The sequence below is a fragment of the Brachycentrus maculatus genome, unplaced genomic scaffold, assembly GCF_059751285.1.
Source record: "Brachycentrus maculatus isolate JH-2025_06_01 unplaced genomic scaffold, ASM5975128v1 h1tg000257l, whole genome shotgun sequence".
NCBI lineage: Eukaryota > Metazoa > Arthropoda > Insecta > Trichoptera > Brachycentridae > Brachycentrus > Brachycentrus maculatus.
In genome coordinates, this window is record NW_028281008.1 from 334,581 (window position 1) to 362,531 (window position 27,951).

General features: G+C 33.7%; 3 protein-coding genes across 6 annotated transcripts in view; 1 reads left to right on the top strand and 2 right to left on the bottom strand.

The window, feature by feature from the left end:
* Rgl (Ral guanine nucleotide dissociation stimulator-like) overlaps nucleotides 1-5,862 on the bottom strand; it is a 60,184-nt gene extending 54,322 nt beyond the window's left edge. For both annotated transcript variants that reach the window (XM_088265771.1, XM_088265770.1), the window contains exon 1: nucleotides 5,372-5,862. In XM_088265771.1, coding sequence (XP_088121897.1) covers nucleotides 5,372-5,395 — 24 coding nt within the window. In that variant the 5' untranslated portion in view covers nucleotides 5,396-5,862. The remainder of the gene's footprint in view (nucleotides 1-5,371) is intronic.
* A 2,134-nt stretch (nucleotides 5,863-7,996) lies between these two features.
* On the bottom strand, nucleotides 7,997-22,098 carry LOC148306017 (protein regulator of cytokinesis 1-like). Of its 2 annotated transcripts, none has more exons than XM_088265755.1 (13): nucleotides 21,941-22,098; nucleotides 21,652-21,851; nucleotides 21,396-21,516; nucleotides 18,967-19,196; nucleotides 18,400-18,548; nucleotides 16,201-16,368; nucleotides 15,416-15,588; nucleotides 15,175-15,322; nucleotides 14,177-14,305; nucleotides 13,630-13,760; nucleotides 11,771-11,972; nucleotides 11,153-11,290; nucleotides 7,997-10,825 (listed from the first exon to the last, which is right to left on the bottom strand). In XM_088265755.1, the coding sequence occupies exons 1-13, from the start codon at nucleotides 21,973-21,975 to the stop codon at nucleotides 10,397-10,399; spliced, it is 2,253 nt and encodes a 750-aa protein (XP_088121881.1). In that variant the 5' UTR covers nucleotides 21,976-22,098; the 3' UTR covers nucleotides 7,997-10,396. The 2 variants fall into 2 exon arrangements, with proteins under 2 accessions (XP_088121881.1, XP_088121880.1); XM_088265754.1 differs by having other exon boundaries at nucleotides 7,997-10,939.
* A 1,577-nt stretch (nucleotides 22,099-23,675) lies between these two features.
* Rnmt (RNA guanine-7 methyltransferase) lies at nucleotides 23,676-25,915 on the top strand. Of its 2 annotated transcripts, none has more exons than XM_088265740.1 (3): nucleotides 23,676-23,867; nucleotides 24,055-25,125; nucleotides 25,759-25,915. In XM_088265740.1, exons 2-3 carry the CDS (start codon nucleotides 24,084-24,086, stop codon nucleotides 25,833-25,835), a joined length of 1,119 nt encoding a protein of 372 aa, XP_088121866.1. In that variant the 5' UTR covers nucleotides 23,676-23,867; nucleotides 24,055-24,083; the 3' UTR covers nucleotides 25,836-25,915. The 2 variants fall into 2 exon arrangements, with proteins under 2 accessions (XP_088121866.1, XP_088121865.1); XM_088265739.1 differs by having other exon boundaries at nucleotides 23,676-23,842.
* Nucleotides 25,916-27,951: the final 2,036 nt, after the last annotated feature.

Consider the following 27,951-nt stretch of genomic DNA (forward strand, 5'->3'; position numbering starts at 1 on the left):
CATATTTTTCTTCAAGCACGCAATATTTCAAAGAAAACATCCATATCGATGGACAGTCTCCCCTGTCTGTAAATAAATATTAGCGTAAACCACACTCCGCAAAATTTCTTTGCACCGGTTTCGTTACGCACCCGTCTCTTCGTCAAGAACATGCCAGGATCAAACAACACTATTCACAACTACCGTTCACACACGTACACCTATGCAAAATATTAATAACACGCGTTATTATTTGGACCGAAGACCGATATAGACTAAGGAAATATGCTCAAAGTAGGTCAAGGATCTATGGGTTGGGAGAGTGGAATAGGACTAAAGCGGGTGGTGATAAGGTGTTAGTTCGAATAACAACGCATGTTATTAATATTTGTGTGGGTTTAAGTATTAAATAAAGCAATGGTAGTGGTGTATGGCGTGGCTTCCATACTGGTGTAGTCATTATCCCGACGAAGAGACAGATACCTCTCAAAACCGGTAAAATAAAATCTCGCTGAATGGTTATATATTCAGATAACCTCTATTAATGACTTCAGCCGGTCCTGAATGAAGTATGAAGCGATTTTTCCTTTTAGGGCCGAGTCATGTTACTTGCTACTTGGGATAGCCATGTTCGTGTGTGTGTGTGTGTGTGTGTGTGTGTGTGTGTGTGTGTGTGTGTGTGTGTGTGTGTGTGCGTGTGTGTGTGTGTGTGGATGGCGTGCAGTTATTTGGAATAGGCAAATAGATATGCATTTGGAAACAATATATACTGATGAGTCTAATCATTTAATGACGTGCTAAGCGCATATCCAAATCTTATGGAATCAAATGCTATTTTTAATAGAAATTATATATAAATGTATTATTCTACAAATATCTTAGCAGATTCAAAACTAATGACTCGATTATTTTCAACCAAATCATCCCATCGATATTACTAAGCGTCATTTTATATCCCATCATAATAAAATGACGCATTTCACTGATAAATATTGTTCGCGCGGTAAACACGCAAATTACTCTACATTATTATTATAATACATATTAAGGACGCCTCTACTAAAACAATGTGGGTGTAACCTCACAATATAATGTGGGTAAGTAGGTACTTTCATACTTGATACATACCTAATACCATATTAGCAACATTTTCCTTCACTGTTAATCTTTAAAAGGAAGTACGTCCGACTAGCATTCCCTCTTTGGTCGGTCGAGTGATGTGGGATGTGGACGCGAGTTCGCGACAACGCGATCATTCAAATATTTACAATATACTCGTGCAAAATATTCAGGTAAGCTGTATATTATTTTCACAGTTCAAGACTTTTACAGAAGTTTCGGGCTCAGCTTCTTTTTCTATGACATGACACCCATCTGAAGTGGAACCATCGACCCCCGACTGGCTCTGTATTGATAGTGTTTATAATTTCCTTTTTAATTTAAGTTTTACTTTGTTAATACCACTATTTCTTAAAATCTACTGCGACACGTGTTTCGATGCATTCCGCATCATTTTCAAACACCGTATGTGAAGCTAATTCTAAATTTTAGAGTCGGGACCTTGTGATGTTGAAGATTGAAGAGGGGGTAGAAGCTGTTTCTTATTTTTATTAATTTATTTTAAAAAAATCTTTATCAGAAGGAACATAGACAATAAGATTTTAAGAAAAAGTGGTATTTAAGTAAAACTTAAATTTACTAATTAAAACTTAAATTAAAAATGGATGCATTCTACCACAAAGTGACTGCCGAATCAATTAATGAAATTTATAATTTCAGCCGAGAACGACTGTTCAGTATTTCTTTTATTTTACTCTTGCTTGGTAAATACGACTACAATTACTTGCGTGGTCAGGTCAGGAGTCGGAATAATATATTATGAGGAGATGCATGAATGTGGAAGAGGCGAAGACTGCTTGCAAAAACATCGGTGTGGCGTTCTATTCTCTCTATCTATCCCTGTGGCGAAGCGGCGTGATGGTTAGTTAGTTATTCATATTATTATTAAAATCTATTGTGACACGTCTTTCAATGCATTCAACATCATTATCAGGCGCGATATTTGATACGCGACACGTGTTTTGATGCGTTCAACATCATTTAAATCAGTTAACTTATGTCATTATTATGAAGAAACACCTACAGTTAACATCGATGTGGCGTCGAGACCATAGGAAATCTAAAGTTTACATAAATATAGTGTACATAACTTTAACTTTACTTATTCTTCGGCAAAAAATATGGGTAACTTTAACCTCCTGACAATACGGATCGAAACCCGGTAGAAAAATGTCAGTCTTCAAGAATCAAAGTACAAAAGCAATGTTGAATTTATCTAAACTGCGTACATATTGCGTTATCTATCTACTGTAATCGATCACCAGGATAAATTACAAATCAAAAAAAAAACCGTGTTATTATTTCAGAGTAATGAAATTGCTCACTGCTTGCCTGCTCGTTGATATTGAAAAACATTTCACGATAAAATTAACATAGGTATTATTCGAAGCGTAGTCATACGAAATGTTACATTATTATTATTTCTTACAAGGTTCGGTAAAAGTCCTCTCAAACAACAAACATTATCCGGAAATATGTGCGTAGCATTTTTAATTTATCATAGATACATAAATATGCCATTATCTACATGCTTATTTTCTTACTAACCCCTACCCCTACCCAGATTATGCATAGGGCACCGCATCGGTCGCATGATCAGTCCTGCATTCCAGATTCTAGATCTAGGATAAAGTAATATAACATATTTGGTAGGATGCAGATGACAGGAGAGAAGTTCCGAGTGAAGGGCGTCACCGATATATGGGAAAAGAGATGGAAGAGGTGCAGTCTGTTTAGTTATTTTACTCTAGTTTTTTATTATTAATTATTTGGCAGTAAAAATAATAAAATAAAAAACTAGAGGTAAAATAACTGAACAGAGTATGTACGAGTACGTATAAAGGTGAGACAAGCAGAATTGCAGCTATGGCTAGCAACTCGGGGTTGCACACAAGTACTCGCTTGTGTAACTATTTATTTACATAAAAGAGAAAGTTTTTTTTATTTATTCTATTTATGTGTTCTCCATTTACAATTTGAAGAAAAAAGGAGGTTTATTTCAATGTGTATTTTATATTTAAATAAAATAAATATTTTAAAGAAAAAAAACCTCTATCATTCTATCTGAAAACTGGTTTTAAAGTTTGTGAAAGATACGCAAAAAGCTGATTGTATGGACTAACAATAATACATTTTAATACTGCGTATATAAGTATGTATATATAACATGTAGATAGGTACCCACACGTACCAAATTACATCAGATGTGTACCTACACAATTATCACCAGGTAGAAAAAAATCCTAAAACAAAGAAATATTAATTGGCAAGTTGGTACATACCGAGTATATAACGCACTTATTACGTCACAGTGTTGAAACCAGACGTTCACACAGAAAATAATATTATTCTAATTGATCAGCTGGATTTTTTTAGTAAGTAGGTACAGAGAACACATTATATGTTAAATGGATACATAATTATTGGTAAATAGTTGTTATAAGTATCGACTACCGGGTGAAATACCGCATTTAAGATATTCTACAAATAAAACGGTTTTTGTATTAATAAAAATCCCAAATATTAATAATTTCATTTGCAAAATTTCCTAAACAAAAATGTTTTAGTAAGTCGGAACGCCATAACGCATATACAGGGTTTTTCATGAAGAGCGTTTGAATTTTGAAATGAAATAAAACAAGCTATCTAAGTAATATTGCCATAATTGTGTTTTTTTTGTTTTATTATTATTAAGTAAATTCAATGACATGATGTGCGAAATATAATTTCGTCCAAATAGTCACCGCGGCTCCGTTGTAGGTGGCACCTCCTGGTGGACCAATTTTGAACGACATCTTTACATAAATGGACTCTAATTTCATATAGAACGCGAGATATGTGTATGTCTTCAGGGTGGCAATCGTCTGTGGTTTGTCTGCGTAGACTAGAAAATAGTCGAGCGGCGTTAAGTGGCACGATCTCGGTGGCCAGTTGATGTCGTCACCACGCGAGATGACGAAGCCCTCGAACTTCTCATCTAATAAATTCAATGTTCCCCGTGGCAAGCAAAATTTTGAATTTTGAATGCAAATTTTGAAGCCAAACAGTGATTTTTCGGAGTGCAGAGGCATCCAACGAATCTCCCGTGGATTTTCGTCGCTTCAAATCCAAGAAGACACTCAACCAGAAATGAACCTCATCACTGAAGATGTTTTTTTTGGCGCAGCGCATGTGACGTTAGGCGAACAAAGCACTCATTTTAGTAAAAAATTTCAACAATTTTAACGCGTTACAAAGTTAAATGTAAAAACTTAAGAGGTATATATTCCTGTCAAATATGACGCATTATTTATGGGCAAACTACATAATCCGAGTCTAATAAATAATTAATGGTCTTAAGATACACATATTCATATTTTTATTTATTTAAACCCGCATGTTCGGTTCATAATTAGATTTTATTGTAGCGAAGTACATAATAATTATATGAACAAATAATAAATAATATTAAGGATAACTTTTCTCAAAACAGAGGAGTAATTGTGTAACCTTTTTTCCATATACTTTTAAGTATCAAAGAAAATACTTTTTTTTGTATCAAAGAGCGTGTTTGATGACAGCATAATATCAGTGATTCATCAAACAGTATTTTAAAAAAAAATACTAATAATAACATTGCCTTTGTATGGACAACATGAATTAACAACTTCTCCAGCCCCCTATCCGCACCCAAGTGGTGCGTAGGGCACCCCACTCTATCGCTAATTATGTGAAAATAGGGTGATCAATCCCACGCTCCAGATCTTTGGATATAAGAGTGGAATGTGTTTGATGGGATGCGGATGATGCAAGTGAAGGAGCTCAGTAAGAACGACATCACTGCTATAAGAGTAAAGAAATGGAGGAAGAATAATAGGCACTATAGGAGGAAAAGGAGAATAGCAGCAATGGTTAGGGCACTCAGGTAGAATACCTGTACTCGTACTAGCTTATGAAACTTGAAATATAATAAAAATATATTTAATACTTACTAAATACATATATGAACATGTAAGAGTTGAGGTTGATTTGAAATAAATTGTATAAACTGGGAAAAAATAATTTAGCAATTTTTTGTATTAAAATATACCTACTGTACTACTAGTACCTACTGATCAAAATCAGAATTTATTGATTAAAATTGTGTTTGCAACACTACGAACACCCTATAGTGAACAAGTGAACCGGAGGTGTTGTTTACCTCGGCATTGCCGCGTAAACCAGCCCTGCGTCAAACCAAATTATTAACGGTATCCGATCGTTGAACTTGCCAAAAATTGAAAATATACATTACCAAGCTTTCTACATCCAGGTTCATCTTTTGGTACGCATCCTGTCTCGGAATCTCCTCCGATGTCACGATGCGCGCTGCGTTCTGCTGCGTGAATATTCCACAAGCACAACACGTACAAAGGCATCACAGGACGTATCACATCACATTTCACTAGCCACTTATCACCAAACACTAAAATAAATTAACAACACACTTTAAATCACGACAAAACCTTATCTAATGCACGAAGTGGTTTAGATTCCGCTACCAATGTGACGTTTGAACTTTCTGCGGCCGCAAAATTACACTACGTTGACAGATAAACGGGATATTACTCGACTATTCAAATTGCAAAATATCCAATAAAATGAATGAACCGACACGTCGAACGCACTTGAAACGTTTAGAAATTGAATTTAATTACAAATGAGGCAATTCTTCAACAATTTCTAATTAGCATAACGCGAAGAACGTCACCCCACCGCTCCACGCGACAGCCGTCAGGTAAATGTAAATAAGTAGGTATCTCGCGCTCGCGGTATGAACTTTCTACTGAGCGAGTGGGCTCTAGGTCTGGTGTGGGTTCTAACAATGGGTGCTGGGGGGGGCCTCCTTTTAATGAATCGGAATATTTTTACCTCGAGGAATTCGTAAACATTAGTGCTGTATGTGTAGCAACCCCAAATGACCTAGCCATTCTATTGTTTTACTACCTATTATTTCTTCTCATTTCCTTTTCTGTATGAATAAATATGAAGAGCAGAATTGACCACCTTGCCTTGTATAATCAATGAACAAATCAACACCGCGGCGTTCCGATGCGATGCCCCATGCATCATCTAGGTGCGGACAGAGTTCAAAAAAGAAGAATCAGATGAAGGGAAAGTGATCAGTCTCAAACTGCAGTCACCAGTGAAAAATCACTGACATTTATTTTGACTCCCCCTGGGAATCAAACCCGGGTCCTCCAACACAGTAGCCGGATACACTAACCACTAGTCTACAGAGACGAAAAAATATGTCGATAAAAAAATTAAATCAACTATCATGATTTAAATCAGGGATAGACAAACTTTTTTTAAAGCAGAGCTTTTATAATGTCTATTTATCCAAGGAATGAAGTCAGTTCTACAAATAAAAATGTTGTTCCATTATATAACATGAGACCTCAAGTAAATCTTTAGCAGTGTCCAATTTACATAAGCTAGGAGTACTGGTATGCAACCGCGAGTGCCTTAACCACTATTGCTACTCTCCATATCTGAATCACAATGATGGAATAAATTCCACGACAGTAATCACAGGGTCGCCGACTTGTGGAGTTTTATTGGCACTTGAGTGTGATAGAAATAGTTAACTTCCTGCGTTCTTCAGAGTTTTGTAATCCAAACACCCCGCCCATTGGCTTATTGTGTTTTATTATTTACGAAATCCAAAATATAATTTTATTTATTGTTTTATTTTGCTAAAATTTTACTATCCGAAGCATTTTAGTTGGCAACATATTGCATGGTTTAGGAAAGTTGAGAGCAATGTCTTTAAAAGCAGTACATAACCATCGATGTACTGATTTCGTTATATAAAATGGTTAACACGTTCTGTGTGTCGAACATGGCTCCCGTTTCCATACAAATATTGGAGCCACAGGAATCATTCTGAATAAACATAAGAATTCGTAGCCGGTTTCATGTGTCTTGAAAACATGAAGAAATACACTTATTTATGATGATTAAATAAAAAGCAGAATTTGATTTTGGACAAAGCTATGGGTTTTCAAAAATTAAAGTTTATCTGTATGACATTATTTTATACCCAGTGAATGTGTTAAAAAATATGTATGGGTTTGAATTCTCTCAAGGCATAAAAACACCAGTGATTTATTGATGAATGTTAGCAAATCCAAAATCATGGTTTTCGAAAGAGATGAATGTAGATCTGAGTGTGAAATATTGGTAAAGGGTAGATTTTGGAACAGGTAGATGATTTCATATATTTGGGTAGTATGTTTTCTAGGGATGGAAAGATTGATAAAGACATAGAAAGGAGAGTGAATGCTGGGAACAGAGTGAATGGTGCACTAAAATCAGTTTTAGCAAATAAAAATCTATCAGCGGAAGCTAAACTGGCAGTACACAATGGAGTTCTGGTTCCAACCCTTATGTATGGAAGCGAAGCATGGAGTTGGCAAAAGAAGGATGAAAGCAGACTGAATGCAGTCGAAATGCGATCCCTCAGACGAATGTGTGGCAAAACGATGTTTGATAGATGTTCGAATGATGAAATAAGGAAAGAATGTAAGGCTGAGATAAGCATTATCGATAAAATTAAGAAAGGTGTGTTGAGATGGTTTGGACATGTGGAGCGTATGAGTGAAGAAAGAACGGTTAAACAAATTTATGGAGCGAATGTAGTTGGAAAAAGAAGCAGAGGACGACCGAGGAAAACTTGGCACAATCAGGTATGTCAAATACTTGAAAGCGGCCGGGTCAGGAGTCGTAATAATCGTCGGGTATGTATGAGGAGATGCATGAATGTAGAAGAGGCAAAGAATGTTTGCAAAGACAGAGTGGTGTGGCGTTCGATTCTCTCTGCCTACCCCTGCGGGGAAGCGGCGTGATGGTTAGTTAGTTAGTTAGTTCATAAAAACACAATAATAAAACACATTTGTAATAGATATCGAGTATATTTAAAAGAATTATATATAAATTACGTATAAATTGCCCATTTTCGCAATCTCAATTTTAGTTTAAATATACCTAAATATAGTTCTAAGAATAAAAGAAAATTAAACATATTTTTTAAACACAGGAAATTAATGCATATGCATAATACTGAATTAAGCTATATTTTATTTTTTTGATCAAAATATGGCCCGATACTAGAAGTGCCGAATACTCTGTACAGGCGATTGTTTCTCATAAATAATTGTTTTTAAAACATATATAATGAATGGCCGCTTAAATTTTGCAACACATTTTTACTAAGCATTTTGAAATACTTAGTTCAATGACTAAAATCTGACATAGGTATTTCTAGCATCAAGCCCTAGAAATATTATGAATTTGAATAATTTAATAGTGATATGGCTGAAAAAATAATGAGACGAGGCAAACATTTTACATTATATTACAAACAAGAATTGCATACAAAAATAGATTTGCCTTAATAAAGAATATTAAAAATTACATAATAAACAGACATATTTTTATAATTTATATTTGAAGCACTAACATTGTATTTTTCCATTTTATAATTAAAATATAACTTTGTATTAATCAGTCTTGATAAAGAAGCGGTTAGCTTCAAAACCGGTAGACATTATAATTAAGTTATAATAAAATATTTATATTGATTTTAAAACAAAGTTATATTTTAATTCTAAGATATATTTTTATTTATATTATAAGTACTTTTAATTTGAAGAGATAAAAGGAATTAGAAATACATGGCTGGGTGCTCAAATAAGACATATTGAGAAAATAACGTACATACTTGTGTTTTACATAGATTTGATGAAATTTTGTATTAATTCTGACTAGGTTAAAACTTTTTTGACATGTTTTAAGTTTTTCATTAGATATTTTTTATAAACATTGACGGCTTGAACTTACTTAAAAAAAATTGCTTGTTATTTTGTAATTTATATTTTTGAACAACTTTCAGATGTAATAAAATTCCAGAAATAAAAATAAATTGAAGTTTATTTTTGTAAAAGTTTTAAAAAAAAACAACAATTTTATCTCACGGATATTTGATTTAAGATTGTAAGTATTGTCTTTTAAATGTGACTTAAATTGTATCTAAATCTCGAAAAAAATTTGCATTGTGTTTCAGACAAATCCATGATGCGTCTAAAACGCGATGTAAAACTTATGTCAGAAAAATTAGAATGTTAAATATCCTTATGGATTTGGAGTGCTTTGAATTAAAAAACATACTTAGTATTAAAACGTAACAAGTACGGCATATTCAGTTTTGAACCGAAGCTTCAACCAATCAGCACCAGCCACTGTTACAAATATATATTATTTTTTACATTTCTTATTGAGAAGAAAACGGATAATTAAATAATTAAAGCAGGACCAAAAATGTAGAAAGCCTCATATTGTATGCATTCAAAAACAGTATTAAGTATTTTAAATTTATTGTCAGAAATAATTAGTATCACAAATATATAGACGTTTGCGCATTCACACTAAAAAAAAAAAAATTACTGCGAAAACATATTTCTAATCAACATAATTTGTGATGATTTTTCTTTAACTCATTTTGTTCACTTCCTGTATTAAACATTATAAAGCTGCTGTCTCAAACGAGGTAACTCTCAATGTATGTACAGTAAAAAAATAAAAAAAGTTACCTGACTGATAAGTCAGAGGATTTATGTTTTTTAATATAACAAAGCATTAGTATTAAAAAGGTCTTTTACACTAAATAAAAATACAACATAATTAAATTACCCATGGCCACATTGCAATTATTAAAAAAATACAAAAAGTAAATTTACCACTGAACTACACATGAATAGGAATTTAAATAAAACATAAAGTAATAATTAGAAAATCTATACATAATATTAATACCTATGAAGATCTTTATTGAAAGGTGAAGCATGGATAAACATTGATAGCACCACAACACTGGAAATTGTAAACAATAATACAAACAACCCTATTCAATAACACATGCACCATATCATAATAACGTACCGGTTTGAAGAGGATTAGCACTTAATTTTTTCTGGCAAAATAACAAAGTTTTTTACTTGAATTTGTCTCAATAAATGATAAATACAAATTTTTTAAAAAGCAAAATAAAAAAGTGATACAAACTATTCTAAATATAATTATATTGCCATTGAAAAATAATGTAACCTATTTTTTAAAATGCAGAATTACCGCAGTACACGACTCTTATTAATTCTTTATTACGAGTTCATTAAAAATTCAGGTACCATGGTATATACGATGTACAAAATATTTTTTAAATATCAAATACAGCTTTTAAACATTTTATAATAAAAATACGTATTTATACTTTTCAAAATCATATAATCAAAGGCAATTTTGATGCCAATTGAAGTTTAGACGGTTGATTAGCGAAGGAGGGACTATTGGCTCTCAAGTTGTGGGAACTACTGGAGCGGAGCATGGGGCGAGGTCTGTCCACGCACGGGGACACCACTCCCACGGTGTTCTGGCGATACAGCACTCCCGACTTGGTGGCCTTACCCACTGGCCGCGGAGTGGCAAACAACTCCACATTCCTAGCCTGCTTAGAGTCCGACGTCTTCGTATTAACATTGTGGGACACTTTCCCTCTGTTTACTGTGGGAGTCGCACCGAACGCGTTAGAGGCGTACATGTGAGCTTTAGGGGTCAATTTACTAGGCGTTACAAAGGGCGGGGCGTTTTCTTTAGAAGCATCCCTTTTGCGATTATTTTTGTCTGCGACAGGGTTCTTGCCGGGCGTGACCTGTCCATCGGGCATATAAACAGATGTTGAAGCTTGCGGATTAAATGTTCGCGTTCGCAATGTCCGCCTTGGCAGAATCGAGCTTCGCGATGCTGAATTGTCATGGAGATGCTCCTGAAATAATACCCTTTATTTCAATAAACCATTTCTATTCCATATACCAGGGCGGACATGACAGCACGTAACAGAAATACATATAAAATAATTAAGTACTAAAAAATTTATACGTATTTCTCAAAATGTCATTTGAAGAGTACGTTAACAAAGCGAGGAGCTTAACGAATATTAATGTAATGCGACTTCATCAATATCACTGAGCCTCTTTACCTGGAACTCTTTATATGGGGACAGTGTATCTTCCGAAACTTGCTTCTCCGACTCCTTATCAGACTGTACAGACTTCTCACCCCTCGATTTCCGAGAACGTCTTTTATTCTTGTTATCTCCACTTCTTCTCCCCACAACCTTTGGGCAAAAATAAAGATAAAGAAGTATTTTCAAAATCGTTTTTAGAAGGTTTTTAGAATGAGAAATGAGAATATAGATTATTTAATCTAAAAACTCCGAGTTACCATACATCTCATAATTATATTTCCATAGGGCAATGGATTTTTTCTGGTTACATTGAAATCAAATCGCAGGTTGAAGTATTTATTTAATGACAAAACACAGTTTTTATAATTTTTATTACTATAATTATCAAGATAGGTAAGCAGCTACAGGCAGATTATCAGCCCCGTAAATGCTATAAATAGTTTTTGTGTGGCAAATCTGCTGACTTCTCTTATAAAGGATCGCCATTTTATAAAAAAGTCAGCAGAGCAGAAAAATTTCTGGTGACATGCATTCTACACAAGCTTCGACTGTATAAAGTAACAATGTCTGGGGTAATAAGCACTGTATAGCGTGTATTGTACATTAGTGAACGTGTTTTTGGTTTCATACCTTCTTCTTCTTCACGATGTAGCCATTGAGTGCGATGGACGGCACGGGACCTTTGAACTTCTTGGCCTGCGGGCCGAGGTCGTGCGGCGCGGCGGGGGCGAGGGGGGCGGGAGGAGCCGGGGAGGACGATGGAGACAGCTGGAGACGTCGCGGCAGCAGACGGGACTTGCTCACCTGCGGAGACTGCCGAGGACTCAGGCGTCTGCAAATTAAGGATATCAAATAATAATTACTTATTTATTTTTTTACAAAAATGTTAATAAAATTAGTATATAACCACTCACCGAGATTTTTACGTCTACCGGTTTCGAGACGTACCCGTCTCTTCGTCAGGACAATCACTAACACAGCATGCAAACAATACTACCCTTCACCACCATAGCACCATTTACACACTCAAAACTACACAAATTGTCTAACACATGCGATTTTTGGTCGACCCGAAGACCAACATGCACTATAGTTTTCAATACAGACATGCGTTACGAGCCGAGGTTAAACGTATATTAGTATAATATACGTTTAACCTCGGCTCGTAACGCATGTCTGTATTGAAAACTATAGTGCATGTTGGTCTTCGGGTCGACCAAAAATCGCATGTGTTAGACAATTTGTGTAGTTTTGAGTGTGTAAATGGTGCTATGGTGGTGAAGGGTAGTATTGTTTGCATGCTGTGTTAGTGATTGTCCTGACGAAGAGACGGGTACGTCTCGAAACCGGTAGACGTAAAAATCTCGGTGAGTGGTTATATACTAATTTTATTAACATTTTTGTAAAAAAATAAATAAGTAAAAATGACTAACCACAAAGTAAATGCTTTAAATATTAATAATATTGAGAATATAATAATTACTATTACTGCTTTGTTTTGCCCCTTTGACTACCAACATCCGATATATCAGCTTTTGGTACTGCAGCCAGAAAAACTGGATCCGTCGGATTTATGTCATGATTTATTAAAGTATCAAATACATTTTTGATAGTATGTAAGGGATTTCTTCAGGGTTATGCAAACAATTTCGATTCATATTGTTTTTTCTTCTTCAATAAGATATTCATCGATATTTAGAATTGAACGATCATTTATATCTTACAATTAGTTGCAATATTACAAAAATTGAAGTTACATAAATACTTATAGAGAAACGAGAAAAACAAACTACACTAAACCAATTTTGTTTCCACAAAAAGTAAGTTGTGTGAAGGTGTGATATTCTTCATATTTGATACATTTTTATGTGTCAGAATTTTTCTATTTTTTCGTAATATAATTATGTATTACATAAAAGTATATAAAGTAATTCATTTGCAGCGACAGAAATAAATAATTTATGAAAAAATTGGGGATAAAACACCAATACACAAATGTTTTTTAGTGTATAGGCCGCATGTCGTAGCGTCTTCAGTTGCGCCAGTAGCGCACAAATCATCTAACGCAGCGGTCATATCGCTACGCTAGCTATTGCAGCTAATTGCGATGTATTTTTTTCTCATTTTCAGATACTTACCAGAGCTAACATCATAAAATTGTTACATTTCAACTTCAACTGTGGTCAATAAAAGCAACATGCAGGAATATTCACATTTTTCCCGTTTTTAAATCACATTTTCATATGGTGTACAAAATACATATCACCGTTGCAAGGGAAAGGTTAACAAAGTTGCAAGGGAGTGTTTATAAATTATCAAACACATTTTACGTTTCAATTATTTATGTTTAAATCGTGGTATTTATAGCATAGTAATACCAAAAGTCCCGGTAACCAAAGGGTTAATGTATTTGGGAAGCGAGAGAAAATAAGAAATTGGAAAAGGGTCTCATTTTGTGTTCCCACGTGGAGCCGAAATGGCGATAGTACCTCTTGACAGCGGTGAGGGCACCTCGGGCGGTGAAGTTGGCCAGGTGGCGCGCGGCGGGGGCGGATCGCGGCGCCGACATGGTGACCCCGGCCGGGTGCTGCTTGCGAGCCGACAGCTTGTTCTTACGCTCCTGCACATATAGATACAACCTCCTTAATACAATCAATCACCAATGCACAAATTTGTGATCAACTAAACATATTTTTAATTCCCAAATAAAAATAAACCAAGAACTGAATAAATATTTAAAAGTTTGATTAAATTTGTGTTTTTTTTTAATACGCTTAAAGATTATGGAATAATTATAAAAATATTTCAAAATTCTAGCTGGTTCATAAATTTTTGCACATAAAATTTTCTATAATTAAAACAAAATATTTTTTTTAAATTTCTAAATAATTTTTTTTTTAAAAAATCATAAAAAATTAGAAAATAAAATTTATTAAAAAAAAAACAAAATAGTTATTTTAACAATGACTAAATTATAAATGGGTAACTAATTGCGCGTATATAAATAAAATGTAATAGCCGGAGAATGGGTCTTACCAAATTTTTCATGTTCCAGTCATTTTGCATGCACATGAGGAGACTTTCACCATTAACAAAGAACTTCTTCTGTGTTCGAGATTCGTATAATTCCACCAACTGTGTCAGTTCTGCTTCGATCTTCGGCAGCTGTATAAGGAAGTTTATAATTTATGTATGCTATTTTCAACGGATGAAAATAGACAATGGGAAAAAAGGGAAAATTTTTTGGATTCACATTTTATTCATAACATCAGTTTACAGCTATTTATACCATAAAATATAACAAGCCGGTAAAAAAAATAGTGAACTGGTGCAAGAAATTTTTGGAAAAAATATAAACAGTAAGGGCGTTTGTGCACTACCCGGAATTTTACCGTCCGGCAGTCTGGTTTTGAAAAATGAAAGCGACTACGACAGTTTAGTGTGATCGAATTTACGCGCAACGTCTTCACGCACAGATCAAGAGCACCGATCCAAAGAAAGATGGACAAAACCACAAGCCAATCCAAGCCAATTATCAGTCAGTTAGTTTTAAAACGCTAACTGACGTGCCGGATGGTAAAATTCCGTGTTATTTTACTGTCCGGCAGTCCGATTAGCATGAAACAACTGATGATTGGCTTGTGCACTTGTCCATCTTTCTCCGGATCGGTGCACTCGATCGGTGCGCGTGAACTCAATCACACTAAACTGTTGTAATTGCTTTTATTTGAAAAAACCGGACTGCCGGACAGTAAAATTCCTAAAGCGCCCTAAAACTTCATATTTACAATAGCATAAATAAATAAAATGTATAAATCAAGGAAAAATAAAATTGTCTAAAAGTAGATACAAATGAAGTTGTACGATTTTAGTAAAACTTCAATTCGACATCACTCGGTTCATTAGAATGATAGTGCATGGATTTTTGTAAACTTATGCATGTGACAAATGATATTTGAAGAGACTAAATGTTCATATGTTGAGATGGATGAATTTGTGGTTTACAGTGAAGACTGGAGAAAGTGAGTATGTACCTGACTAGATACAGTTTTGCGTTCCTTTTCCTCCTTGAGGAGTTGTCCTCCGCGGTTGTGGAAGCGACCCGGTTCATTAGCGCGAGCCTCCAGCTCACTCCACTTGGTCCACAGCTGTTGGCGCACAGCGTACATTTCAAATATATCCCTTTAACAAGTAATCAAATTGTTTAATTCATATTAAGACAAATCTTTTGGGAAATTTGGTTGCCAAACACATAAATATATTGTGAAAACATACTTATTTTCTTTGTAAAATCCTTTCAATTCATCCAGATAGATTTCATGTAGCATCAGTAAATCTTCATTAAAGATGTTGGAATAGAATTCCACAAATTTATCTCTCTGTATATCACTGTAAAGACACTTGTCCCACATGTCCACAATTTCAGTGCGGATTTTAGTCACAAATAGCTGAAATAAAAACGGATTATCATCTAGATTTCATAGTACATATATTTATGCAACTTTATGCTTTATTTCTTAAGCAAACTAAATATCAACAGTTTATATCAATAAAAAAGCTTATTGTAAGTGGTAACTTCGTCCGGACATGTTGGATAAAAGATGTTTTTCAATACATTTATTTTAATAACCTAGAAACTTCTAACTAACCATCACGCCGCTTCCCCATTCTTCGCCTCTTCCACGTTCATGCATCTCCTCATACATACCCGCCGATTGTTACGACTCCTAACCTGACCTTCTTCTTCTTTAGTGGAGAATTCTAATTTTGCAACTAATACCCTACTTTAATCGTTTCACATTTAGATCCATAAATTATTTAAGACTTTTTGGATCTCATCGAAACTAATATGTAATAAGAATTGTTTGTTGCATAAACTTTTTACATCAAAATTATATATCCTTAATCATGTAATTATAGTGAGAATGACACAGATAATTGATAAGTAATCTTTTGTCGGATAAACTGCAAACTTAATGTTGTAAATTGATCAGGTGGTAGAATAGTTGCAGAAAACCAAATACATTTGGCTTGCGGTTACAAACACTGAACAGACTTACCTTAAAGCTTTGTCGTTTCTTCTCTTCACAGCGCTGCAGTTCAAGTTGAAGAGCAGCTTGTGTTGAACGTGAATGTCCAGGATATTGGGTCAAGAATGTCATTCGATATTCTGGAGACTCTTCCAGTCTCTCCCAGAGTACAGATAAACGCTCGCGCATTTCAAGCACCTGGGAATTTACAAATGTATCAATAAAATATTTGTTACAATAGAAATGAGAAAAAACAGTTTGTTTATTGCTTATGTATGACTTCCATATATAGTGCAGACTTTATCATATCTGCGCGTGAGAATTGTGCCATGCTACATCCTATCACCCAACCTACCACAAAGAAGATTGAAACATTTCAAGTGTGGCACTATACAAAATGTTGAAAATCTTAAGGGTTAAGGGAGTTCATAACAAACAAGTATTTAAACACACGAGAAAAGATAGAGAGAATCTTACCATCTTTTCCAATATCATCATACTTGACCAGTCTGATGATGTTGGTTACCGGTCAAATAAAACCCAGTTACCGGTCAAATAAAAGAAAAGTGGAAATAACCATATACTTGTTGTTTTACATATTATATAAAATGCAGTTCCAACAAGAAAAAACTGAAATCTAATACACATTACATTACAAGGCAAAGTGGAAGTTAAACAGCAATGGAAGAAGACGCAAATTCTGTCTTAAAAAGTCGGTAGTACTAGTCGATATTTAGATCAGCTGAAAACAAAATTAAAATTGCCGTGATGTCAACCTTTAACGTAGAGGGAGATTATAATATAAAATACAGCGCCAGCTCGTTAATCCGAACGCTCCGTAACCCAAAATGTACCAAAGCACGAACAATTTCTCTGATGACGAGGAGCAGCTAATGCCAAAAATTCCACCTAAAACCGTGAAAGCTTTTAACATAGCCATCAACTGGACTGAAGAAGTCATCCAAAACACTGAGGAATTTATGGTTTTGATACGAATGCGTGATTTAGCCCTTGAACACCTGTTAGGTTTGTTGGTTCACAAGAAAATATCTGATCTTTGCAAGCTAAAATAAAAATGTTACATCTTAACTATTTATTCAGTACCTAAATAAAAATGTAAAATAAAGAACAAATTCATACATGATTTTTTTTTCAGTAATTTTTGTCAAAACACTCGCCAGTTACTCAAGGTCCTTGTTAGCATTGAGTCACTCAAAGTTTGTGAAAACTTTAGTAGATCAGTTTGCAGGGCACTTTCGGCAGATTCCAAGTAAGCCGTCTACTTAAACTGAGGTCCGCCTGGATGGCAAACTACATGTTTTGCGTATAGGATCAAAAAGAGACTGGTTTGCTCACACAGGGACAAAAATTGGCAAAGCCATGAGAATTATGAATTTTGTGACACTTGTCCTGGGCAGCCTAGGATGCATTTGGGCTATTGCTTTGTTAGATACCATACATTGAAAGACTACGAGATCGATTGGTTTTATTGTCAATTTGCATGATACATATTTTCAGGTTTTATTTTTTTCGAAAATCAACTATTTTTGTGCAAATTTGCAAAAAAGTACACTTGAGTTACTGGTATGTCATTAAAAAAAGTCTCAGTGCAAAGGGTTAACTTTGTAAAAAATAAAACATAAGTGCCACATAGTCGTAATCACAAGTAGTCAAAACAACATAAAATTTGGTGAGAATAATGCAAAAGATAATTTACAACATTTTGAATGTGTCCAAATACTTTTTTTGTGAACAAGTATTTGGACACACTCAAAATGTTGTAAATAAATCAACTTATAATGTGGTCAAATTATAAGCTTAAATAATAAAAATGAAAATGGTATTTTCTGGCGTTTCTCATGTGTGTGATTATAATCCAGGATTCGGACCTCACATACTAATATAAGAGTTTCTTCTTAATAAAAAGCTTCTTTACATCTCACCAATAGATTTCTCTAGTGAAGTTCTAGTGATTCAAGAACAATTGGTTCATATATATAGAACTTCCAAGAATTTGAGTAGTGCGGTTGTCTATAATGGGTAGAATTGGTGAATGTTACACGTGTGTAAAGTGATCACTTAAACTAGCCTATGACGGTCGTCAGCCCTGTAAATGCCCAAACTTCTATATTCTTCTTCATCTTTGATGAGATGTCAAAAAATAATACAAAAGATAATTGATTAAATAATTTCTTTTTCACTTTCCTGTATACAATTGCACAAACATACCTTTGCCTCTTTTTGTTGACATTGGTGCTGAAGACTCTCATTGACCGCATCAAGTTTGGCCATATTCTGATCAGTTACGCGGAATTCTTTGTAAGATGTTCTGGTCACATAGAACTGAAAACTGTCCTGGGGATCTTCTTCTATTTCGTCTAAAACAATAAAATAAAAACTATTTTTGTAAAGGAAAGAGAGGAATGTATGAAAAAACATACATTGATTTACAACTTAGTCATCAAATAAAACACATATTCGTATACTTTGTTAGTAAAATACTTTTGGTTCTTATCTCCACCCAACGGCACACAGGGTGCTGTATTTTAAATTACATTGCATATATTGCGGCCACTCGGCGACAAGGAAATGGACTAGAGCCAATCCACAAAGTTTTCTAACTTTAACGCTAATAGCTTTCAACACCCTTTGGCCACTGGATTATCTATTGGCCTATTGTAAACATGCATTCCTGTCCAGTTTAGATAGATGCCAGTCTACTGAGACATTCTGAGTGCAATCCCATAAATGGCCCGATAGAGACGGATAATACCCTATTGACTAACAATCTCTTACCTAGCAGACGCTTGATACTTTCTTGTTTCTTCAGGAAAATTTCCACACGCTTTTCATACTCTTCCTCCTGGCTCTTGAGGAACATAGCCAAGTCCTGCAGGGCAGCTTCCGATGGTAGCGGAGACTCGGCCAGCTCTTTCGACGGACAACCCAACAGATGGCATAGCTTGTTTTGCCAACTGTTTAACTGAGACAAATGTTCTTCACGGGTCGCAATCACTTTTCTGTATCTATAATAAAATTTAAAGTGTGTGGGCATACAAAGTTTGTAATTTCACTTTTTGATGAGAACATCTCAAAATATTCAAAACTAGTCATGTTTACATCAATAAACTCATAAGTGGTATGCAGATTCGTAAACATTTTCTTATTTCATGATAGTTCCAACAATAATCAAAAATAATAAATAACAATAAATAATGGCGCCTTCGCCAGATGTCATTTGTTGCTGCAGACCAATCCACAGGATTGAGACCAGAGAGGAAGAAAAAAAATTAACCCTTTAAGTGACAGGAGATATATTAGTAAGACTATATTAGTAAGACAGGAGATATTAGTATGTAACTGTGGTACATATTTTGAAAAAAGTAGAACCTAACTAAATTATATTTTTTCGTATATATGTTTAAATAATATTATGTTTTGAATATTGAAAGCATTATTAACTTTGTGGATCATATTGATATATTATTTCGAGAAATAAAAATACTTTGTGTTCTGATCTACTCACATTTTTATTGACCAACTAGTTTCGGCAACAACCTGTTGCCCTCTTCAGGGCAACGGCAACAAGAGGGCAAAAGGTTGTTGCCGAAACAAGGTGGTTAGTAAAAATGTGAGTGGATCAGAACACAAAGTATTTTTATTTCTCGAAATAAAATATTATGAAGACTTGCCAAATATGAACACTGTATGGTGTGAAATATGTACATATCGCTCACTCCTTTCAAGAACGTCATAAATCAAAAAACTTGATTTTTCAGGAGAATGTTTTTAAAGTTTAAAAAAAGAATACAATGTATAAAAAAAAATATATCAAGCCACTTACTGAACTTTTTACTGTGCAACAGATCTTTTTAGGTAAAACCTGAATGTTTTTTTTCCATTTGAAAAATATTTTGTTTATTAAAAAAAAAAATAATAAAACCATATCTTTTCTTCAAAATGCAAAAACAACGGTTTCAGCCCTGTGGCGGGTAAATATTAAGTTAAAAATATGCCTCTTTTGCTGGGATATAGTACATTTTCTGGGCATTCCGAAAACATGCACAACTGAAAATTGACAATTTTTGATTTATGATGTTCTTGAAAGGGGTGAGCGATATGTGTTCCACATTTCAAATTATTAAAAAGAATAATCAGTGCTTGACATGGCAAAAAATAAGCTCTAATTTTGTATGGCCGGTCCGGAGAGCGCGTAAACGCGCTCAAGGCAGAGATCCGTTTTATATTTATTTTTCTAAATAATTTTTTCTTGAACGCATAACTCGGGTAAGTGCAAATCTGCTGGACAAAATATGTTTAGGTGTATTACAACATTTTTTTTTACCATAATCTTTCTTCTTAAGAATGATATATATTTATAAAATAAGACCAAAACCATACAAAAATTAAATTACCAAAAATTAAATTTCATTAATGTACTACACATATTATATTATGTATATTGTTTCGGATCACATTCTATAAATATATCATTCATAGGTAAATAGTTTATGGTAAAAGTATGAAAAATACTATGTCTCAATGCCCCTGAAATATTTGTCCTCTAAAATTACATTGTGTTGCTTATGATAAAAAGGAATGAGGAAGAGTAAATATATATCTTGTTGAAGTTTTTCTTTTCGACCTCATACTGGCTCAAAGAACTCGTACAATTAGTCAATTTTACATGTCACAAGCTAGTACAAATACGGGTATGGAACTTTGAATACCCTGCCTATTATTCTCATATTCCTACCTACTATTCCTCCTCTATTTCCTTTCCATCACAGTAGTAATGTTGATTCACCCTGAGTTTCCGAATTCAACTAGCATTAAAAATCTGAAGCCCATGACTGATCACCTTACGTTCATGTAATTGACAATCAAATTATTTGAGTAGAAATAGAGGTCAAAGAAAGAAATTTACTTATATGAACCTTGCACTCTCAACAGTTAGAATAAATTAATTAACAAAGGTATTATTATTCAACCCCTCAAATCAGAGCTATAGCCCTTTTCTTTGTGGCCAGGCAGATAATGTGAACAAAGAAATTTTTGTAATTACGGTTTTCAGATAAATATGTTTCTTTGAGAAAAAAATATTTGAGGTAAAATTTTGATGTACTTGAAAGTTTATTAAGCGATTTAAAGGGATCATGCAAGTGAATAGTGTGGCGGATGTCGATTTACCTTATTAACTTAACAGAGTTTAACTGTAAACTTACTTGTCCAAATCATTTTCTAGAGTTTCTTTGATTGCACTCAGAGGTGTGTCTTTTCTCAATACGGGTGATTCAATTTTAATACTCAGGCGGTCTCCCAATAGAACAGCTTCATTTTTCAGGTCTGAAACATGTAAAACGAATCGACACATCAAAAAAGTAGATATCGAAGTCACGCTCACGTCCTAAATTATTGCGTTTAATTTTTAAATCCTCAAAGACTATAAACATGCCGTTTCCATGAGAAAAAAATGCTTACTTTCAATTTCCAACTTGATAACTTTGATTTTTTCCAGTGTCTCTTCGAGAACTTCGTCATATCTCTCCTGTACTATTTCTATCAACTCTTCTGTGCGTTTTTTCCTTGTTGGATCGTCAACACCCAGAAGCCTCCAATTGTCATTTAAAGAATGGATTAACTTCCTTCCATTTTGGGCAATCTTTTTCTCGACAATATCACTGTGTAAAAACAACAAAATTAGTAATTTTGTGGAACAATAATACGGTAATATTTTCTTACATTGATAACACATCTCATATTTGCTTACAATAACTGTTTTTCATCATCTCTATATTCAAACATTTTAATAAAATTCACAAAAACACGAACGATTAAAACAAATAATAAACTTTTATCCGCCCAGAAACAAACCGTCAACGAATAGCAAAAATAACCGCGATCTCGTCAACCGAAATTATTTTTGAAATGCGAACCAAATATTCCATAGAATGCGAATACAATAATCTGATTGGATGATTTATTTGTAACGACTAGAAAAAAATATCACTAAGGCGTAACTAGGCGTACTAAAAGAGTAGAATAAGTTTATAGACATAAATTTTTTGAATTACCCTACGTCCAAGTGACTGACATCTAGTTACGACTTATGTAACACCGCTTATCATTACCCTACTCATTCTTCAACTCTTTAAGTTTTATAGCCTATGCCTACTCGTGTGGGTGGATTTACTCTTTTCGTTTAAGTTACTATAATGTCATGTAATTCGTGAGTGAAAATTCTAGGCAAAAACACTCGCGTGAAGAGAATTATGGTTTGTTATTTATTTTTATAGTAGATGGCCAGACTTCCGAAATATTTACCTGTAGAACGATCGTTATTTAAAATCGATGTGGTGGCTCGTAGGAATTTTAAAAATAGTTTTGTCGTCCTCCCTAACCTGCCCCTAAGCGTGCGTTTTCCACCCTTGAATGTTTTTGCTTATAAATTTTCACTCAAGAATTACAAAGAATTATGGTAACTTTGATCATGAAGGATAAACCCACTCCTTACATTTAGATTGTAGTAGTATATAGTAAATTTAAGATTAGGCTCCGAGGCATATTGAGGCTTCGTATATCGCACATCAAGTTTTCGTAAATAATACAGTAAAAAAATAAAACCTGCTGAAGTCATACAAACAAATGTGGAATTGTTGTTTGTCGGCACCTTGGCGAGATAACACATGACATGTGTTAACTTTATGTAGTGATTATACTTTAGTTCCAAAGCATGTAAAAATTGAATTTTACTTATTTTTGACTATTTGAATTTATGACATACTATGAATTTTTTGTTGTTTTGGAAGTGAAGGTTTAAACTGAGTGCAAAATACTTTTCCATGTACAAACAATGACGCAGGATCTAAGTTTCTCTTTTTGCATACACAATCGATGCATTTTCAAGGTAGATATTTTACATTCAAAATAGAGCTCTGAAGAATTTTTCGGTAATAATGTGACTCCATTGTAAGAAATTGTTCAATGTGCCTTTTTACTTTATCAATACTTATGTAAAGCTTTAAAGGTGTTTACCTCTACCATTTATATAAAAAATGGAAAAGAATGAGTCACGTACTCCTAGTTTACATTGTGTTTTTGTTCTCAAAATTTGAATTTCACTTTTTCAATGAAAAATTAACAATCAAATTATAATTCATGCATTTTATATACAAAATTAAACATGTATTATGATTCTGCTGAAATTAGAGCTCTCATTCCTCCACACTGTTGCAGTATAAAATCTTTGCTCTGTTGTCTTTCTCCGTCGAGCGAGTTTTTTTGCCTAGAATTATCACTCATGAATCACATGAAATTATAGTAACTAAACATAAAAAGTAAATCCACTCACGAGTTAGGCTATGAAAAAAAAACTCTCCGTCGCGTCTTCCCACATCACGCTTCCGAATAGGTACCTACCTATCTAACGAAACGATGAGCTACGTTTTTTTCGTTATATATTTTAATACTGTTCCACGCTTTTCTGTTGGTAGTGCTTTCAGGTTGGCAGATTATTTTCATATCTTGGGTTGGCGAAATCGGCTTGCTTGACGTTTGAAATAAATAATACCTAAAGATTTTAACCTAGTTTACTGGGTGTATAGTTTACTGGCGAAAGCAAAATTGAAATTTAATATTTCTGCATAAGCTGACGGGACTTCTGGATTCTGCGGTATATTTTTATATATATTTTTTTTGTAAGCCTTCACTACTATATATTTATCCCTATTCACCGGTACATTTATCTATGTATGTTTGCTTTGTTTCACCTTTTCCTTTTTTTATTTTTCCATCATGTTTCTAAAACATCAGTAATATTGTTGTTTTGTAAATACATCTGCAAGCTTTAAAATAATAACATATTAATTAAACATACGATTTTAGTTTCAAGGAGTACTTTGAAATTATCAAAAATGTGCAGCACTTCTGAAGATGTCAATACTGAGGGGAATGATAGATCCGGTACACCGCCAAAGAAGAAACAAACAGATGACCATACAAGAATTGTCGCAAACCACTACAATTCAATAGAAGAGAAAGGCCTCGATGGCAGATTTGAGTCGCCGATTTTTTACATGCGAAACTTTAATAATTGGGTGAAGGGTATGGTTATAAGTGAATTCTTAGATAAAATAAACCGAGAGACTGATAAACGCAATACAACTGTACTCGATATGTGCTGTGGCAAAGGAGGTGACCTGTTTAAGTTCAAGATTGGTAATGTCAGCAAATTAGTTTGTGTGGACATAGCATCAGTGTCAGTTTCCAACTGCGAAGATCGGTATAAACTCATGAAGGATCGCTCGGGAAACCGACTATTTTCAGCTGAGTTTATTGTGGCAGACTGCACTAATGCCCGACTTAAAGATCTCTATAAGGATCCTTCTATACAATTTGATCTCGTAAATTGTCAATTCGCATTCCATTACGGATTTGAAAGCCTTCCCCAGGCTGAATGCATGTTGAGAAATGCTTCGGAAAGTTTGAAACCCGGTGGCTATTTTGTGGGGACCATTCCGGATGCATCTGATATCATGCGAAGGGTTCAGAAGAACAACGGAACTTCTACTGGAAATAGTATATTCAATATAGAATTGCAGTTTGATCCTACTAAGGGATATCCCCTGTTTGGAGCAAAGTATAATTTTCATTTGGAAGGTGTTGTCGATTGTCCGGAATTTTTGGTTCATTTTCCCACTTTTATCGACTTGGCCAAGAAGTTTGATTTACATTTAGTATTGCAAGAAAGGTTTGAAGACTATTTTGAAAGGAAAAAAGATGAAGGAAAACATTTGTTACAAAAAATGATCTGTTTTGAATCTTATCCTCCGGCCTCTGGAAAAGATCCCGCAGATTTAGCAGACTATAAACATGCTAAGGAATATATGGAGGCAAAATCTGATGAGAGATGTCGAAGTATTGGAACTATATCCAAGTCACAATGGGAAGCTGCAGGTAAACATTTCTTAAATTTTCTATATGTATAAATAAAAATGTAAATGTTTGTTCATAATGTTAAATCTACTTAAGTAATTTACTGATTGTTTTAAATTTTGACACATTTAAATATGCGCGCGTTTTAAAATATTTTAAATTTTACTTGTCACAGGTAATTACACCTGTAACATATGTTTTTACCTATGACAAGTAGAAATACAATTTTCATTATTGCAATAGCAGCACCATCGTTGAACGTAACAGATATAGGTAGCGGACAGTGTGCATCGTCGTTGAATACATTTTCAATATTTTCATTGCATCATATCTTCATCATTAAGCCATATTATGTATTGATTTGTAGACAGTTTATATTCAACTTAGGGAAAGCGTTACCAGCGCAGTTGGTGAAGTAGTTAGACGATGTGACTGAATTTAGAAATTTCAAATGTTAGTCTCGCTGCAGTGTTTAACACTGCATTGTTTGATTTTAATACAATTGTATTGTTTATGTTTAGTAGACCCGTGTATATGCCGTTACGAGGAAGATGTATGTGTGGAGTCATGTGTACGGTTTAAATGTACGCATATTTGTGTTATAACTAAAGCTATTTATTTGTCACAATAAAAATAAAACTTTATATTTTTTAGCTATCTACCTTGTGTTTGTCTTCAAGAAAGGAGCATCAGATCATGAAGAAAAGAAAAGGGATTTACCTAAGGAGTAATTTTTATAAATGCATGATTTTACCTATGCATGATTTAAAAAAAAATACATATAATATTCTTAATAAAATTTTCATCAAGTTTGGCAGTTTATTTACTAAACCTCTTAATCCTTAACGATCTCCGAATCCTTTCCTAATGGAACAATAAAAGTTATAGGGTTTTTTTTAATCACCCTTATTCATTCACTTTATGTAATGTCACATAAAACTGTTTTAAGTGGTATTACATGGTAGTGTTGTATTGGCAACAAAAAAAGATGATGTTGATGAATTTCGTTACACAATTCAGAACTTCGTATTTTACCAGGTTTGAGTAATTTATATTGTACCATTTTTGTAAAATACTACCTCAAGAGTGCTTTGTTTAAACTCAAATTAAAAATTTGATTAAATTATGGGCATAAGAGCATTATTATGCACACAAAAGTGTTTTAAGTTTTTTTTTTGAAGATCATCTCTCTCTATTTCTAATTGCAGTTGGAAGAGCATTCAATGCCTAAGATAGCCAGTGAAGCAGTTCTCCTCATATTTGGTAGTGTCATATTACTTATTAAATTCTGTTATTGTACTCTCACTAAGTCTGTTCTGTTTGTTGATTGCCTCTAAAAATATTAAGTTAAATATGAAAAGTTAAAATAATTATCTACTTACAGATTTATTCAATTTTATATAATTAATAAAAAAATCTTATCAATATAACTGTTGAATAAAATAACAACTACATAATTTTTTCCACATGAATTTTATTTGACCAGCAACCGGGTTTCGTCGTAACCGACATCATCAGACTGCGGTTATGACGAAACCCGGTTGCTGGTCAAATAAAATTAATGCGGAAAAAATTACATCGTTGTTATTTTATTCTATAAAATGCAGTTCCACCAAGAAATGTCAGTACAAAACTTAAATCTAATATAACTGTTATTTAAGTTACCATTTTTGTTATATATTTTAACTAGTTATAATAGTTCTATATTTTAGATGCTTTGTAATAAAAAAAAAGCATTAGGCAAGCCTCCACTTTTTATTTAGCCGCGTTTATGGGCGTGTTAATAAACACGCCCATCAGCACACATTTTCAAAGTGGTGCTATTTATTTAAAAAAAAAAGATAGTGGTATTGATTTTTACTACTATTATTTAAGTTGGAATTAAACCTGATGAATTAATATGATGATGGTACATTTGTATATTATTTTCTTTTCTTGAATATGAAGCAATGAACTATTACACAATAGAAAATACAAATGGATTGCTACATTACTTTTCTGTACAAATAATAAAAAACTTGAGCAAAAACAAAATACGACTTTTCATGTTAAATGCACATTCTGAAAAATATAGACGATGGTACTGCTTTGGATTAATATAATGTTATTGTTACGGTTAAAAATGTAATACTTATATAGTTACTACTATCATCACGTTTGCTTTATTGACATTCATACTTCTCGTCATACGCGCCCTCCGGTTTATGCAGACTTTTCACATGACAAGATTTCAGGTTCTGGATGATTTGGTCATGCCAATCATTTCTTAGCTCTCCTATTCTTCCATTCACATTTTTCAAATAAACTTTATTCTTTTGTCTGTTTGCCACACATGTCTAAACCATTTTAAGGTCTAGCATGCGTTAAGCTGCAACTTAATTTTCTCTTAATTCAGGTAACATTTTACATAATTGTTTTTATTTTCACAAAAACACCGTTTTTGCATTGAATTTTTTTTCTTCTTTGAAACAATTATGTATATGGTTTTGAAAAGAAAAGAGTTGAATACAAAAGATTCAGTTTTTTTTTTTAAATATAGTGAGTTTCTTTTGTAAAGGAGAAAAAAATTATTCAAGACTAAAGTAAAAAAAAATTACGGTGGCTTGTCTTTTAGTAAAAGGTTAATGCCCTTTCCCCTTTACTGTTTTTGATTTCATGAAATCACTAAAAGAAGTTCTTATAGCAGCAATAATTAAAGATTATTTTTCGTTCTTATATAAAACGTCATTCTCGCATTTAGGTATTTGTATCTGGTGATGCATGTAGATGTGACATTTTCTATGGATAAAGTCGACGCATGCGCGAGAGCTACCTTCTGGCACTTAGCGTTTTGCGAGTCGTTTGCTT